The following is a 14,823-nucleotide window of genomic DNA, read 5'->3' as shown; positions in this document are numbered from 1 at the left end:
ATGCTTCTTCTACAGGATAGATAAAAGTATTTATCAAAAATATTTTTCTCATTTGGAGAATGAATTAAAGGGAGGGGGTACTGAGATAACCATGCATAACCTTGCATGTATGTCTACAAAAGCTAAAAGCCCACAGATAACAGATAAAAGTACAATGTAAAGAAGTAACCACACTTCCTCACCCCCCACTACACCTATGTTCCCTTGCCTGATCTTAGTCATCACAAGAAACCAGCAAAGTGGCTTTTTTACATGCCTGCTCTTGCTTCCCTCCAAACAATCTCACACAATCTGCAACAGTGCACAGGCTAAAATGATGATACCTTCTGATCAACTTCCTAGTGCATCTAAATGGGTGCTTATTGTGAGATTGGTGCTTTTATTTATTCCATTAAATTTATATATCACTTGATTGTAAAAAAAAAAAAAAAGCAACAACCTTCAAAGCAGTTTACAAAAAGCATAAAGCAATAAAATTATTGGTAAGAATGATTTAAAAAACTATTTAGAATATAAAATAAAAACAGCAATAAACTAAAAATGCATCCACTTTCTAGATATCTGCGTAGGCTTACTTAAACAAATACTGTTTTGGAAAGCACCAAAAACAGTACAATGAAGGCACCTGTCTGAAATCAATAAGCAGGGAGTTTTAAAGTCACACTAAAATATCAATTTCTTTGAAATGCAGAATGGGTATTATGTTACACCTGTAACAGTGCCAGTTCCTCAGATCGAAGCAGTTGAGTAGGCATACAGCTCACAGGTAAACTAGTTCTAGGGTTGTTAAGGGCTTTGTATCCTAATAGTGGGACATGGGTGGCGCTGTGGGTTAAACCACAGAGCCTAGGACTTGCTGATCAGAAGGTCGGTGGTTCAAATCCCCGAGACAGGGTGAGCTCCCGTTGCTCGGTCCCAGCTCCTGCCAACCTAGCAGTTCGAAAGCACGTCAAAGTGCAAGTAGATAAATAGGTACTGCTCCAGCGGGAAGGTAAACGACGTTTCCGTGCGCTGCTCTGGTTCGCCAGAAGCGGCTTAGTCATGCTGGCCACATGACCCGGAAGCTGCACGCTGGCTCCCTCAGCCAATAAAGCGAGATGAGCGCCACAACCCCACAGTCGGCCACGACTGGACCTAATGGTCAGGGGTCTCTTTACCTTTACCTTTATACTAATAGTAACACATTGACACTTTCTATGCATACATGTTTTGTTCAGCATCTACACAAGATCGCTGGCATGAGAATGCCTGTCTATATTCCCCAATTCCTGCCTTCCAGGGGAAATCTTGTATGTAAAAAGTAAAACTGTTGCTAGCAGCTCATTTGCAGTACTGTATCTCAATGGCCCACCTGCAAACTAAGTTGGACATGCCTGATTTAGAGCAAGTCTCTTCTCCCAGTGCAGCTGCAGAAGACCTGGCCCACAATGTTTGGGCAGGTTCCCCTAGCTCTCTTGTGAGACTTGCTTGGGGGAAAGGTGCAGGAGGCTGCAGTGGGGAGGATGGGAAGGGGAAGATCAGTTACGTGGGCTTTCTGCCAGCGAAACACCGGCTACAACCCTCTCTCTTTCAGTGGCTAACAATGATTTAAGGATTAAACACAGAAATGTTGACTGCTCTGCATACATGGGCCCTTAAACAATATGCCCCAAAACAACTGAAGCATATGCTGCTGGCATGGAGCAGCATGTAGAACTCTGATCGGAATGCAACTTGTGTCCTGTCTGCATTTCAACACGGTAACCATGGAAATGGGGACAAGCCTGCACAAAGCCAAACAATGGAAACCTTGAAATGAGTAAGTGAAAATGACAACAGGGAATTGTGAATGTTCAAGACTTTTCAGAGTGCTAATGGCTTGGTCTAGCCTTCTGAAGTAAAAAGAACTTAGAAACACACACACACACACACACACACACACACACACACACACATATCCCCTCTGCCCCCAAATTTAATTACATTCAATTTGTTTTGAAACCTTTTTAATATTTACATCTGCCTGCTAATAAAGTTGCAATTCAGCTTAGAAATTATCTGAAAAGGGGTTGCCTAGATACATTTTAAAAGCACATACAGTGGTACCTCGAGTTAAGAACTTAATTCGTTCTGGAGGTCCGTTCTTAACTTGAAACTGTTCTTAACCTGAGGTACCGCTTTAGCTAATGGGGCCTCCCGCTGCTGCCGTGCCACCACCGCACAATTTCTGTTCTCATCCTGAAGCAAAGTTCTTAACCCGAGGTACTATTTCTGGGTTAGCGGAGTCTGTAACCTGAAGCGTCTGTAACCTGAAGTGTATGTAACCCGAGGTACCACTGTACTTCTTGTCCTTTACAAATTATCTGATTTCATTTGCAAAATATGCTGCTGTGGGACTCAGGTCTTGCTTGCGGGTTTCCCACAGCCATCTGGTTAACCATTGTGGTCTGTGAACCACTTAATTCAAGTAACCCAGAACATCTGTATTTGCACTGGATTTGTTTTTACTGACAATGGAAATCATGGCTGTTCTGACCAGGGCTAGGCTTTTTGACGGGCTATGCAGGCCTTGTCCCGCAACATTTATCAGTGAAAGGGGCAGAGTCTTCCTCAGTGACATGGCCTAAGGTCCATGGATTCATAACATGGTGATGTGTTTCAGGGGTGCCAAGTTAAATAAAATATTGGGGGGGGGACAGATCAGCCCCACCCCACATAATCACATGACACAGCACACACACCATTTGAATGGCAATGCCAATTAACTTTGGGGCCCTTAGGCCCTTCAAATGTTTTATTGGGGGGCTGAAGGGACCTGAGCCTCTAGGAGTTGGCTCCTATGATGGATTTAATTATAACGCTTGGCTCTGAAGGTTAAAAAACATTTTCTTTTTCTCATAATGGTGAAAGATTGGGTTTTCATCACTTGCCACCCTCAAGTCTAAATGCAAAAGCAGGGTGAATGCTGAACCTGACCTGAGGTGAAAGCTGACAATTCATAGAACTTTCTCACAACAAAAACAGGCACATCCATCATATTAGAAAAGCAAGACTATGGCTGTTAAAATTTGTGGTTTGTGGTTTGCTTTGTAGAACAAAAACAGTGGTCCACCAAGTCCCCCAGCAATTTCCATGTGGTCCACACACACACAAAGTTTGAGAACTGCTGATCTACACTGTTTTGACAGTATTGGTACACACTGTCACTCTAGGCTGGGTGCTTTTACAGCGTGAATTGGTGCTTTTGTTTACAGTCCAAATACTCTCACCATGAGAATAAAAGGCAGATTAGACAAAAATGCAGATAGAACATTTCATGAACTGAGACTTCATCCTTTCTTGGGGGGGGGGGGGGGAATCACAGGGTGGTTTTCATGCCACAATTCTTCCAAAAGGTTAATGTCTTTTGTATCTGATTTCATTCCCTCTGGCACTGCATTCCACAATGTTTCCCATAGTTACTGAAATAACATGTTGGAACTTCTTACAGGTAAATGTTTTTGCATGCCATCCAACTCCACCTTTAGCTCAGATGGATTAAAAAAAAATATCTGATTTTTACAATCTGGAAACATTGAAGGAAAATGCTATGACATGAGAATATTGCAGCTGCTGTTCCCATAAAAATATGGGTAAACTTATCCAAAAGCACAAGGCAGCTTAGATTTCCAAACTTTACATTCATCTTGGCCCAAGGATAAACATGGCATGTAAAATAACCTCAAGTTTAGATTACAGTGGTACCTTGGGTTACATACGCTTCAGGTTACATACGCTTCAGGTTACAGACTCCGCTAACCCAGAAATAGTACCTTGGGTTAAGAACTTTGCTTTAGGATGAGAACAGAAATCGTGCTCTGGCGGCACGGCAGCAGCAGGAGGCCCCATTAGCTAAAGTGGTGCTTCAGGTTAAGAACAGTTTCAGGTTAAGAACGGACCTCCGGAACAAATTAAGTACTTAACCCGAGGTACCACTCTATTATTTAAAGTAATTCAGCTATAAAGGATTTTTTAAAAACCACCTTAAGGTTCTTAAACCTATAATTACATGATCATCACTACACCAATATCTCCCTATTTCAGAACTAGGAGCTGAAAGAATACAGTGGTTTGCTTAAGTTAGGGGTGGGCATTCCAGATCTTGTTGGACTCCATCACTCCCAGCTTTGTTGTTGTTGACATTTTACAACATGAACTCCTATTCCAGGCCAGAAAATATGAAATAACAGTAAGGACAGGAATCTTTTTGAGCCTGTGCAGAATGCCTCTCCCCCACCATGATTGGCTACAGGGTATTGTGAGACTTCTAGATGTTAAACCAGCAGCAGTTGGTGTGGTGGAAGTGCTTACATGACCTCCCAACACTGTGGTGTATCTGGAGCAAAAGGGTGAGAAGTGAGTTGGCAGTGAGGTCAGCGTGGTGCAAATGTACTGCTGGGGGTGCTGGACTGCCTCTGCCAGTGCATTCACACTGTGCTGCCCTCACCATTGTCTCAGCCCTACTCTTCTGCCTCCTGGTGTGCTCCAACAGCACTGGTGACAGGAGGTCAGGCAAGCATCACTGCCCTGCTGAATGCTGCTGTGCGAGGAGGTGAGGAACACAAGCTGAAGGAACACCCCAGAGTCTGCTGTCTAGACAAGTAGTGCAAGGAAGCCTAGTCATATATGTCAAAGTCAAAAGCAACAACACCACTTCATCTAGTTCTCAGTAGTATAACCAAAGTGTTGCTTTATTGTTTCTTAGGGAAGAGCTGTAGCTCAGTGGTGGAGCATCTGCATTGCCCAGATTCAATCCCTGGCATCCCCTTGCAGGGTTGATTCCAGACTTTTGGCCATCAGCTGGAGATAAGAGTTGGTTTGCTGTAGTGGCTAAGAGTATGAGCCATGAAGTCCCTGTTCAAAATTTCACTTTAGCCATTAATTCACTAGGACCTCAATCCTACATGCTTCTTTGGGTGTAAGTCTCATGGGTGGCTTACTCCTGAGGTAACACATTAAGGACCACACGGCAATATGGATATAATAATACTGGACTACCTTGCAAGAATGGTGTAATAATTACTGAGCTAAAATGGTTTCAACAGTTGAATGCCAGTACAGAAATGCTACAGGGGTTATTTTAAAAACAAAAAGCAAATTAGTAATAATAATTCCGCCCAAGGAGTCCAAGGCAGCATACCCAATTCTCTTCCCATTTTATCTTCACACCTGCCCTGCAGGGTAACCTAGGCTGAGAGTGTCTGGGATAAGGCCCCCAAGCAAGTGTCATGTCTGCATGGGGATTGGTCTCCCCAGTCTTAGTCCAAGAAGAAACCCTGCATCCACATGGGCTGCCTAGATTTATAATCTCTTCCTTTTCATCTACACCCTTGGTCTGTATATTATCCACAACAATTTATTGTTGTTGTTATAAAGACAACTCAGTCAGTAGACCATGAAGTTCTTAATCTCAGGGTTGTGTGTTCAAGCCCCACAGTGAGCAAAAGATGCCTGCATTGCAGGGGGTTGGACTAGATGACCCTCGAGTTCCTTTCCAACACTTACAGTTCTATGATAAAAATAAATCCTTCCAGTAGCATCTTAGAGACCAACTAAGTTTGTTATTGGTATGAGCTTTCGTGTGCATACACATGAGAAGTGTATCTGAAGAAGTGTGCATGCACACGAAAGCTCATATCAATAACAAACTTAGTTGGTCTCTAAGATGCTACTGGAAGGATTTTGTTGTTGTTTTGTTTTGACTATGGCAGACCAACATGGCTACCTACCTGTAACTAATTCTATGATAGTCTATGAAGATCCTGCCCAAATCCAAAAAGACTGTCAAGTCTCACAGGTTTCAACAGAAGAGAGTTAAAAGCGCCATTCACACACACCACGATTGACAGCAGTGCGACTAAGTTTTCCAGATCCACCAAAAGTCAAGCCCATTAATTTCAATAGGCCTACTCTAAGTAAAACTTAGCTGAATGGCATCCTGCGTTTTCACCAGCAGAGAAGAGAAGGTTTGTTTGTGTTTTCCTCCTGGGGAGATTTACAAATGGAGCCCAAAATGAGACTTTTCTTTCCGATGCTGGTTGGATTGGGGGGGGGGGTTAAGCAGAGAGGCGCCCTTGATTTGCAAGCGCCGCGCATCCCGCCGCAGTTCAGAAGAAGCAGAAGAAGCGCGTCCCGAGGCGACAGCAGAAGCTCCTGCCCCGCTGCAGCGGGCGAGTTCCCACCTGCCCGACAAGAAAGCCGCTGACTTACCTGAGCTGAGCAGCAGCAGCAGCAGCAGCAGCAGGCGCCTCACAGCCAGGCAGCTCACGCAGCGTCGTCTCGCGCCCATAGTTCCCAGCGGAAAAGGGTCCGCGCTGGCGACTGTACCAAGCCGAAAGAAGAGAGAGGGGAGGAGGGTCGAGGCGAGGGCGCAAGGTGCAGCTCGGCCGCGGCAGGCGAGTGAAACGAGCTGCGCGAGCCACGGGAAGTCGTGAGAGGGCAGGGCAGCTCCGCCCACCGCCGGCCACCCCCGCCACGCTCCTGCTGGTGGAAGGAGCCCCCAGGGAGAGAAGGCGACAGCCCCTCCCCGTTTCCCTCGCCAACAAACACCTCCTGCGGACCGACGTCGCCGCCCAGAGACGAAAAGTCTCTCAGGGCCCGCGCTTTCCCGCCACAAACGCGCGAGCTTTCTTCATTCACCTGCCTCATAACTCGAACTCCGAGCACGCCCCCCTCTGAAAGCTCAACTTTTTCGCCTCACAGGCCGGCCAGGAGTGACGAAAACGGGCGGCTGTTTCGGTTGGCGCCCGTGGTGCTGCCAGGGCAGGACTTTAGGGCGGATGGCCAGGACCCTATTCAGCGCAACTATATTTTAAAGTCAGTGAAGTAACATCTAAAGTGAACATCAAAAAAAGGAGGTTCTGTGTCTAAAACAACCCTGAGGTGCCAGCCTGATTCTTTTTCGAACTACAACTCCCATCAGCCCCTGCCAGCAGGGCCAATGGTCAAGGATGATGGGAGGTGTAGTCCAACAACCTGGAGGGCACCAGGTTGGCAAAGACTCGTGTAAAATTCCTTAATGCGCCCATTAGTGCCTTCTTGAGCGGAGGGATGACTAAGAATGTGTGGGCTTTTTGTTACCGCTTCTCCACAGAATTTTCCTAGTATGCTGTACCTGCCTGTTCATGCCCACTTTTGCCACTGCATGCAAAAGAGACGCCCAGCAGAGGACCATTTTTGTACCACAGTTTCCTTTGAGATATACGTCACCTAAGCTTCCATAAACAGATGTAAGGAAGCTCCTTCCTCTGTCTGAGAACTGGCTTAGTGTTGGGATCTATGATGTGAGTCTGGAAGTCCCAAGGCTGAAATTTTGCCTTCATCACAAAGCTGGCTGGCCTTCCAAGCCATACTTTTTCAGTGTCGCCTTTTCCACCTGCACTATAGGCATAATTATACTGGCCTATAATTTTCAGGGGTGTTGTGAGGATTACATTAGGTTCAGACATGCGCTGGCAACCAATGCAGGCACTTTAAAACAAGGGTTATTATGTCAGTTCTAAACGGACCCCTAGCTAATAATCTGGCTATTGCATTTTTAACTAGTTGAAGTTTCCAAGTTGTCTTCAAGGGAAGTCCCACACAGAGCTATTGCAATAATCCAGTCTGGAAGTAAACTGAGTGTGGAGTACCGTGGCCAAATCATCTCTTTCTGAAAGGGGCTGCAGTTGGGAAGGTGGAAAGTGTTGCCCTAGAGGGACACAATAGAAATGAGGACAAGAAGTGCTCCTCACATGCTACAAAAAAAAGGGGGGAAAGGTCAAGGACCCTTGGACGGTTAAGTCCAGTAAAAGGCGACTATGGGGTTGTGGTGCTCATCTTGCTTTCAGGCTGAGGGAACCAGCGTTTGTCCACAGACAGCTTTCCAGGTCATGTGGCCAGCATAACTAAACTGCTTCTGGTGCAACGGAACACCATGACAGAAACCAGAGCATACGGTAATGCTGTTTACCTTCCCACCACAGTGGTACCTATTTATCTACTTGCACTAGCATGCTTTCAAACTGCTGGGTTGGCAGGAGCTGGGACAGAACAAGAGGAGCTCACCCCATCACAGGGATTTGAACCGCCGACCTTCTGATCAGCAAGCCCAAGAGACTCAGCAGTTTAGACCACAGCACCACCTGCGTCCATGGCTCAGGTTCTTCTGACAGGTGCACCCTAGAGACCATAATAAGAGTTCCCTGAAATATGCACACCAGTACTAGTGCCCTTTGTAGAGCTGAAATTTCCAGAGTGATTTAACAATCCTCTCTTCCCAGGGAACTTTGAGAATTGTAGCCCTGTGAGCGGAAATGGGGTTTCTTGACAACTCGGAACACCCTTAACAAACCACAGCTCCCATAATTCTTTTGGCGGAGCCATGACTATTAAAGTGGTGTAATAGTTCTTTAAATGTATGGTGCATATGCAAACCCATATTGTATATAAATAGATGAACAGAAAGAACAGCAACAACAAATTTTCCTGCCCATATTGGAGACCTTTAGCTGAATGTTAACTTTGATACAATTCCATTGGTCAACAGAATACTCAGAAACACTTGCCATAGAAATCTCATAGTAAATAGCTGGGTTGAGGTGGGTACTCTCTTAGCACACTATGAAGCAAGTGTCATTTATGTCTTACCAAATGTTTTGTGTTTGCCTTTTTCATTTTAGGATGGAATTTCTGTTTGAAAAACTCTACGGATTATTTCAAGACACAAAGCCAAAATAATTTCTGGCTCATCTTTAAACAAATGTTGAAGGAGCTTATTAATATTTTGAAATATAACACTGGTGGCTTAATGTCACCAGTTCATGAATGAACAAAAAAGGAGTGGAAACCTACAACAAGGAGAAGAGTGTTTATTCAAGTGACAATTTCCATACAAAAAAAGGTACAGTTTTACCATGTTATCACAATGGACGATGATCCATTGAAATAAAGTTACTTAAATTCATTGATTTTAACAGGTCTCCTCTGGGTATATCTAATGTTGGCTATCACTTTTTGAAATACACATTCTTACACCTTTTGTGGACTTTTGTTACATCTTTTTGCTAAGAGAATATTTTTTCCCCCAAATGGACTTCATTTCTGACATTTATTTTTAAGAAACAAGCCACTTCTTTTATTTACTTTTTTTCATAATGGCTCTGCCCTCTAAAAATTGGGTTCATGCAGCAAGAACTTGATGAAATGCACACCATGAATGGGCAGGATGTTTTCCTGGAGATGCAGTGATTCAAGATACGCGTCTCATCTGATAAGGCCACCCCCTTCATGCATGCTCACCCTGTATCAACACAGAATGTTGCAACTTCTTCTGAGGAACATTGTTAAGCAGTGTGGGAGAAGTCAGTGAGTCATTTAGATCTGTGCTAGTAAGGAAACTCTTAGAAATTCATGCAAAAGATAACCTTGAATTTGGACGCTTACATGCAACAACAATCATTTGTCCTTTTAATTATGCCAACCTTTTCATATTCTGCACCTGTGATCAAAAGGTTTTTAGTGTTGCACTTTCAAATTTCTACACTTTCAAATATCAAGAAAGCTGCTTCTGTTGTGGGAAAATCTCCAACACCAATGTTTTGTTCCTGGAAAAACACATTTTCCATGAAAGAGGGGATTTATACATATACATATACATATACATATGCATATGCATATACATATACATATGCATATGCATATACATATACATATAATGACACACAAATACCTAGAGTGTGCTTTCCTTCTTTTTAATAGAGCAATTCCAAGAAGAATGTAGAAAGACCAAAAATAAAAACAAAAAACCTGTGCAGAAGCAAGCTCTTCTTTTCTACTGTTCTCTAGCTTTAAAAATGTGTATCTCAAATAAATAAATAAAAATTAAAACATTGTCCAGTAGCACCTTAGAGACCAACTAAGTTTGCTCTGGGTATAAGCTTTCTCAGATAAGTTGCACAACACCAATGCCATAATGCTCATTCGTACCTGTTCCTCTTCTTCCACTCTGCACTCAACATTTAAAGCATCATACATGTCACTCCACAGTATCATCAGTGCTGACTGGAAGCAGCTCTCCAGGGTTTCAGACAGGGGTGTATAGATGCCAGGGACTGAACCTGGGATATTTTGCATGCAAACCAGGTTCTCTATCACTGAGCAATGTCCCTTCTAGCATTATGGTGAAGAAGCAGAGTTGAAGATAAGAACATAAGAGCCCTGCTGGATCAGGGCCAAGGCCCATCTAGTCCAACGTCCTGTTCTCACAGTGGCCAACCAGATGCCTATGCTTGGGTGCAACAGCAATATCCTCTCCTGTGGTTCAGATCTCTCACCTCTGGCTTGCCTAAGGCCACCTGGTGATTACTTTCTCTGCCCCATCAACAATACCTACACCTGACAGGGTTGTTGCATGAAATAATTCACGTGAAGCAATCCAAAGAGTAAAATTAAGTCACGACTTCTTCCCACTGATTTCATTGGGTCACAGGTACAGCTGATTTGGATTGAAATGCTATATACTTCATTCCTAGAAATGTAATCCCAATTGAATTCAGTGGAACTTGCTTCGGAACAGAAACTGAATGATAGTGTTGTGAGGTTGGATCCAGTTCATTACGATACTAGAAATTACACATAAGGAGGGTGAAATAGAATGAGGGCAAGATTCACTACCTCATCTTTCCAGGTGCACAGCTGACTGATCTTGAGGAATTGCTCAAGAACTGGCAACCCACAGAGTCATAATTATTCAGAAGTCTCAAGTTGTGGGTCTGTCTGTGGTTTCTGCTAAGTTATAGTCACTAAACAAAGGGCTCTGTTCATCTTCAGACAGGATTGTGAAATTGTATTAGGAACAAGCATACACAAACAAACAGTATGCATTCAGGAATGAACTCATGGTTTGCTTCAGACTTATGAATGCTATGGATACTATAAAGCATGAATCAGACTCACTACATCAATTTGATATAATCACTTAAAACAATAAATGAAAATTTATTTAACTCTGTGTATACTCAAATATATTTAAAACTAACGGTTTGATACTACTGGAATAAACCTTGAGCTAGCACATTGTTTTGCCCTTCTTCCTGTCTCCTTGTGCTCTCTATTTCAATTAGTTAATTCTCACTTCAGTGCAAACCATAGCTTGCTGCTGCACCCAGATCGGTAAACCATGGTTTGTGCTTTCCTTCTGAACTAGGATTGTAAGCCAGTTTGAAGTTGGCTCTACAATCCTAGGTTGAAGGATTAGTGCAAACTGTTATTTCCCAGATCAGATGTAATGGCAAGCTTTTATTTATTTATTGCCAAACAGTAAGTAACTAATTGAAAACACGATGGGACAAGGCTGGTTCCTGTGGTTTGCTGTCATGTGTGAACTAGCTCTCATGTACGTGTTCATTCTTGGGGATAGGAATAACCTACCAACCAAGAATAGTGAAAAATTCAGATAGGGTAACATAAAAGAGATAAAACTTTTGAAGTTAAACAATATGTACCAAGCTTACATTTAAAATATCCACATTTATATACACACCAAGATACTCAAATTGTGAATGTATAGCAAAACATTTTAGTGCAGAAGAAAGGTGATATATTTGGGGAAAGACAATTAGACTTGCATTAAACAGTATTAGATAAAAATATGCAGGCAACTTTCTCCAGTAGAGCTTCACTGTCTTAAATTAGACTAAATGGGCCATTGAGTGCAATCTTCAGGCCATGATCCTAAGCAAGTTTACTTTTAAATTGAGTTCCATTAAAATGAATGGATTTCCCTTTTTTTAAAACGGCTAATTGGAACAAGTTAGTTGTATCTAAATAACCTTGTGCTTTCAGTCACCTGTGGCTAAATTTAGTGGGATTTGGGCCACTGTGTTTTGTGCTCTATTAGGATTTTAAACATTCTATCTATTTCAGTGTATTTCTATAGATACAGTGTACATAATAGTGTTTCAGACAGACCCTTAACATAGCTACTGTTTAAATAATTCCTCGACACATAAGTAGCAAAAAATGAAAACCAAGGGAGATAACCTTGCTTCATTGTAGCGCTAGACTGTTGCTTCTTTTTAATTGCTTGATACTGTGATGCATTTCCCTGTAGGAATCAGTGTATAATCCCAAATCTGAGTTTCCATTCCTTTTAATTTATGTGCAAATAACAGGATTCTTGGTGAGTTTTTCTGACAATGTCTTAAATGGCAAACAACAGAATCTCCAGTGTGAAATGTATGCCGTACCAAACAAATATGTGTGATTATTCATGCTGTGAATTCCTCACACGTCACAATTATGGCCACTTGCAATCTTCACGTAGTTATATGCTAATACAGCTGATTTGTAACCTTATAGCAATAGGGCAACATAGATAAGTTTTGGGTTTGGACCCCACTCCCTCCAATAGACATAATTATATTTGGTCATTCCATGAAATACTTGCTCACATTTTCAAAATTCCAATGTGCCAGTTAAATTGGAAACAAATATTTAAGCAAATATTACATTACAAGCCACATGTATGAGAGGCTCTTTTCTGACCGGCACTGCTTTTTTATTTTTAAGCAACAGCATTGCCTACAATCCTACCCACCCCCAATATAATTGCCAGCTTAATGGAGGAAATATATGACAACCACGGTTAAATGCCCACCAGCACCATAGAGCTCACAACCACCCATATATATTTCCCCATCTCTTAAATGTTAAAAAAAGGTGTGTGCAGATTTGACTATCCTTTCAAAAATCTTAGTGAAACCACAAAAACTAAGTTTGTCTAGGCACAAAACCTCCTTTTGTACAATAGTGAATGAATGAAAAATTTGGGTGGCGTCAGGAATGGACAGCACCAGCACTGCACTTGTATATATATATATATATAGATGGTCATACAATAAAGTGATCGAAACACATCTGCGTGTCTCATCATAAATAGAGCAGGGAAAACTTTCCTTTTCAAAACGATGCATTCTGAGTGCTATTCTTTGAAGCAAATGTTTGCCGCTCAAACCAACAGCTATGTTCAGGATTTGAAATTCAGGCTTACAGTGAAGTACCAAGCTTTGAATTCTTTTACTTATGGGAAATGATTCTGCACCTTCACCCCTCTTTTGGAACAACAGAACAACAACTTTACAAAACATTTCCTGTACGTATCAGAGACTGATCCCAAATCCAATACTCTCTCTCAGCCTGGGGACGGATGGCTGTGCTGTCTGGGGCTAACGTGGCTGTATTCCAAAATATCAGGAGAGCGCCAGATGGGTAGGAAACCTGTCTTATTAGGAAGTGCATCCCATTTAGTTCAATAGAACACACTGCCTTATAAATGTGACAGCCTTAGAGGAGTGCTGCTCTGAAAGCAAACACCAATTTTTTTTTTGGGGGGGGGGGGGATGACTGGGATCTACAGAGCTGCAGAGCTAAGCTAAGCTACCTTCAGCCAGTTGGTCCCAACCCACAACTCCACTGTTGTTTCCTTTCCTCTGTAGACCACTCTCCATTCTGGCCATATCCCAAATTGCTTTTAAAGCTCTCCTCGGTTTTAAAAGGAGTCTGCATGCCCCATGGAAATGGGTTGCTTGAGATGCAGAAGCCCAAAGTCTCCTTAGACACACAAAATGTGCTGTGTGCCCTTTTCTATCATTGATTTGTTGGCTTCATGTGTTTGTATGTGTGTTTTTGTGTGTGTGTGTTTAGTGTTAGGCACTTTCTGTTAGTGTTCAAGAAAACTTTTGTGACCACCTAGATTGCTCCAAGTCAGTGTTTTACAGTCACATTTCTGAGGAAGACCTGAGGACAAGTCCTTGTAGAATTCCTAGTTTTCTTCTGGAGGGTTTCCCCTTTTCATTTCTCCATTTTCTTCCTTAAAGGCCTGTTGAAAAACCCAGCCTGAAAGGAAAGTGGTAACAACATTTTAATCCAGCTTTGAAAACTTGCAGGGATGTACAGGGATGGGGGAGAAATTCATTTCTGTTTGTATTTAAGGCCAATCTACTTAACATGCACTTCTCTGTCAAGAGAGGTTTTGCCATCAAAATTCAGTTTGGAATAACCAATTAGTTGTTATAAAACATCAGAAATAGGACACTCAGTCACGCAAAGAACAGAAAGACTTGAATTAAGACGATCATTGTGCAACTCCTAAGGTACTTGATTCAAATTTTGTACAGTGGTACCTTGGTTTACGAACTTAATACATTCTGGAAGTCCGTTCTTAAACCGAAACTGTTCTTAAACTGAGGCACGCTTTCCCTAATGAGGCCTCCCGCCGCCGGTGCCCTTCCACCGTTTGGATTCCATTCTTAGACCGAGGTAAAGTTCGCAAACTGGGACACTACTTCTGGTTTTGCGGAGTTCATAAACTGAATTGTTCGTAAACAGGACTGTTCTTAAACCGAGGTACCACTGTATACATATTAAATCTGCTTTGTGTTATTTCCCTTTCTTTCTTTCTTTCTTTGGCTTTGACAAGGGCTCCCACTTGTGGTCAAATGCTTAATGCCACCCAGATGCTTACTGCAATGGAAGTAATCAGATACTATGTACTATGGGTGATATTCAATGTTAGAAATCAGTGGATGAGTATGAGTAACATTTAGTCAGCATTCTGTAGCTGTTGTCAGCATTCTGTTTCAGGAGCCCTCCTCACGCTTTAGGGTCCCCCCTCCCTTAAAATATGTTTTTTAACTTCTGCAAAACTTCAGGTTTGTTGAAGTCCGCTAACACCTCCCTCCTTATGCATGGATGGTGCCATTTTGGCTGTATAAGAACCGACATTTGGGGAACTGAGATCATTATTCCTTCATATGATATTGCTGC

General features: G+C 42.5%; 2 protein-coding genes and 1 long non-coding RNA gene across 3 annotated transcripts in view; 1 reads left to right on the top strand and 2 right to left on the bottom strand.

Moving 5' to 3' along the window:
- Positions 1-6,449, bottom strand: part of ITGA2 (integrin subunit alpha 2) — a 62,472-nt gene extending 56,023 nt beyond the window's left edge. The window contains exon 1 of the mRNA XM_080972350.1: positions 6,229-6,449. Within this exon, the coding sequence (XP_080828476.1) occupies positions 6,229-6,307 (79 nt within the window). The 5' untranslated portion in view covers positions 6,308-6,449. The remainder of the gene's footprint in view (positions 1-6,228) is intronic.
- Positions 6,450-7,218: 769 nt separating this feature from the next.
- On the top strand, positions 7,219-9,666 carry LOC308458579. The gene is made up of 2 exons (XR_013977578.1): positions 7,219-7,301; positions 8,679-9,666. It is a non-coding gene; the product is annotated as an uncharacterized lncRNA (long non-coding RNA).
- Positions 9,667-10,961: 1,295 nt separating this feature from the next.
- The window catches only part of ITGA1 (integrin subunit alpha 1), a 70,708-nt gene continuing 66,846 nt past the window's right edge, over positions 10,962-14,823 (bottom strand). The window contains exon 30 of the mRNA XM_080972352.1: positions 10,962-13,893. Within this exon, the coding sequence (XP_080828478.1) occupies positions 13,849-13,893 (45 nt within the window). The 3' untranslated portion in view covers positions 10,962-13,848. The remainder of the gene's footprint in view (positions 13,894-14,823) is intronic.

Source organism: Podarcis pityusensis, assembly GCF_964106645.2.
Source record: "Podarcis pityusensis genome assembly, chromosome: 11".
NCBI classification, from domain to species: Eukaryota; Metazoa; Chordata; class Lepidosauria; order Squamata; family Lacertidae; genus Podarcis; species Podarcis pityusensis.
Note: the sequence above shows the minus strand (reverse complement) of the source record. Positions and strands in the feature narration are given on the sequence as shown.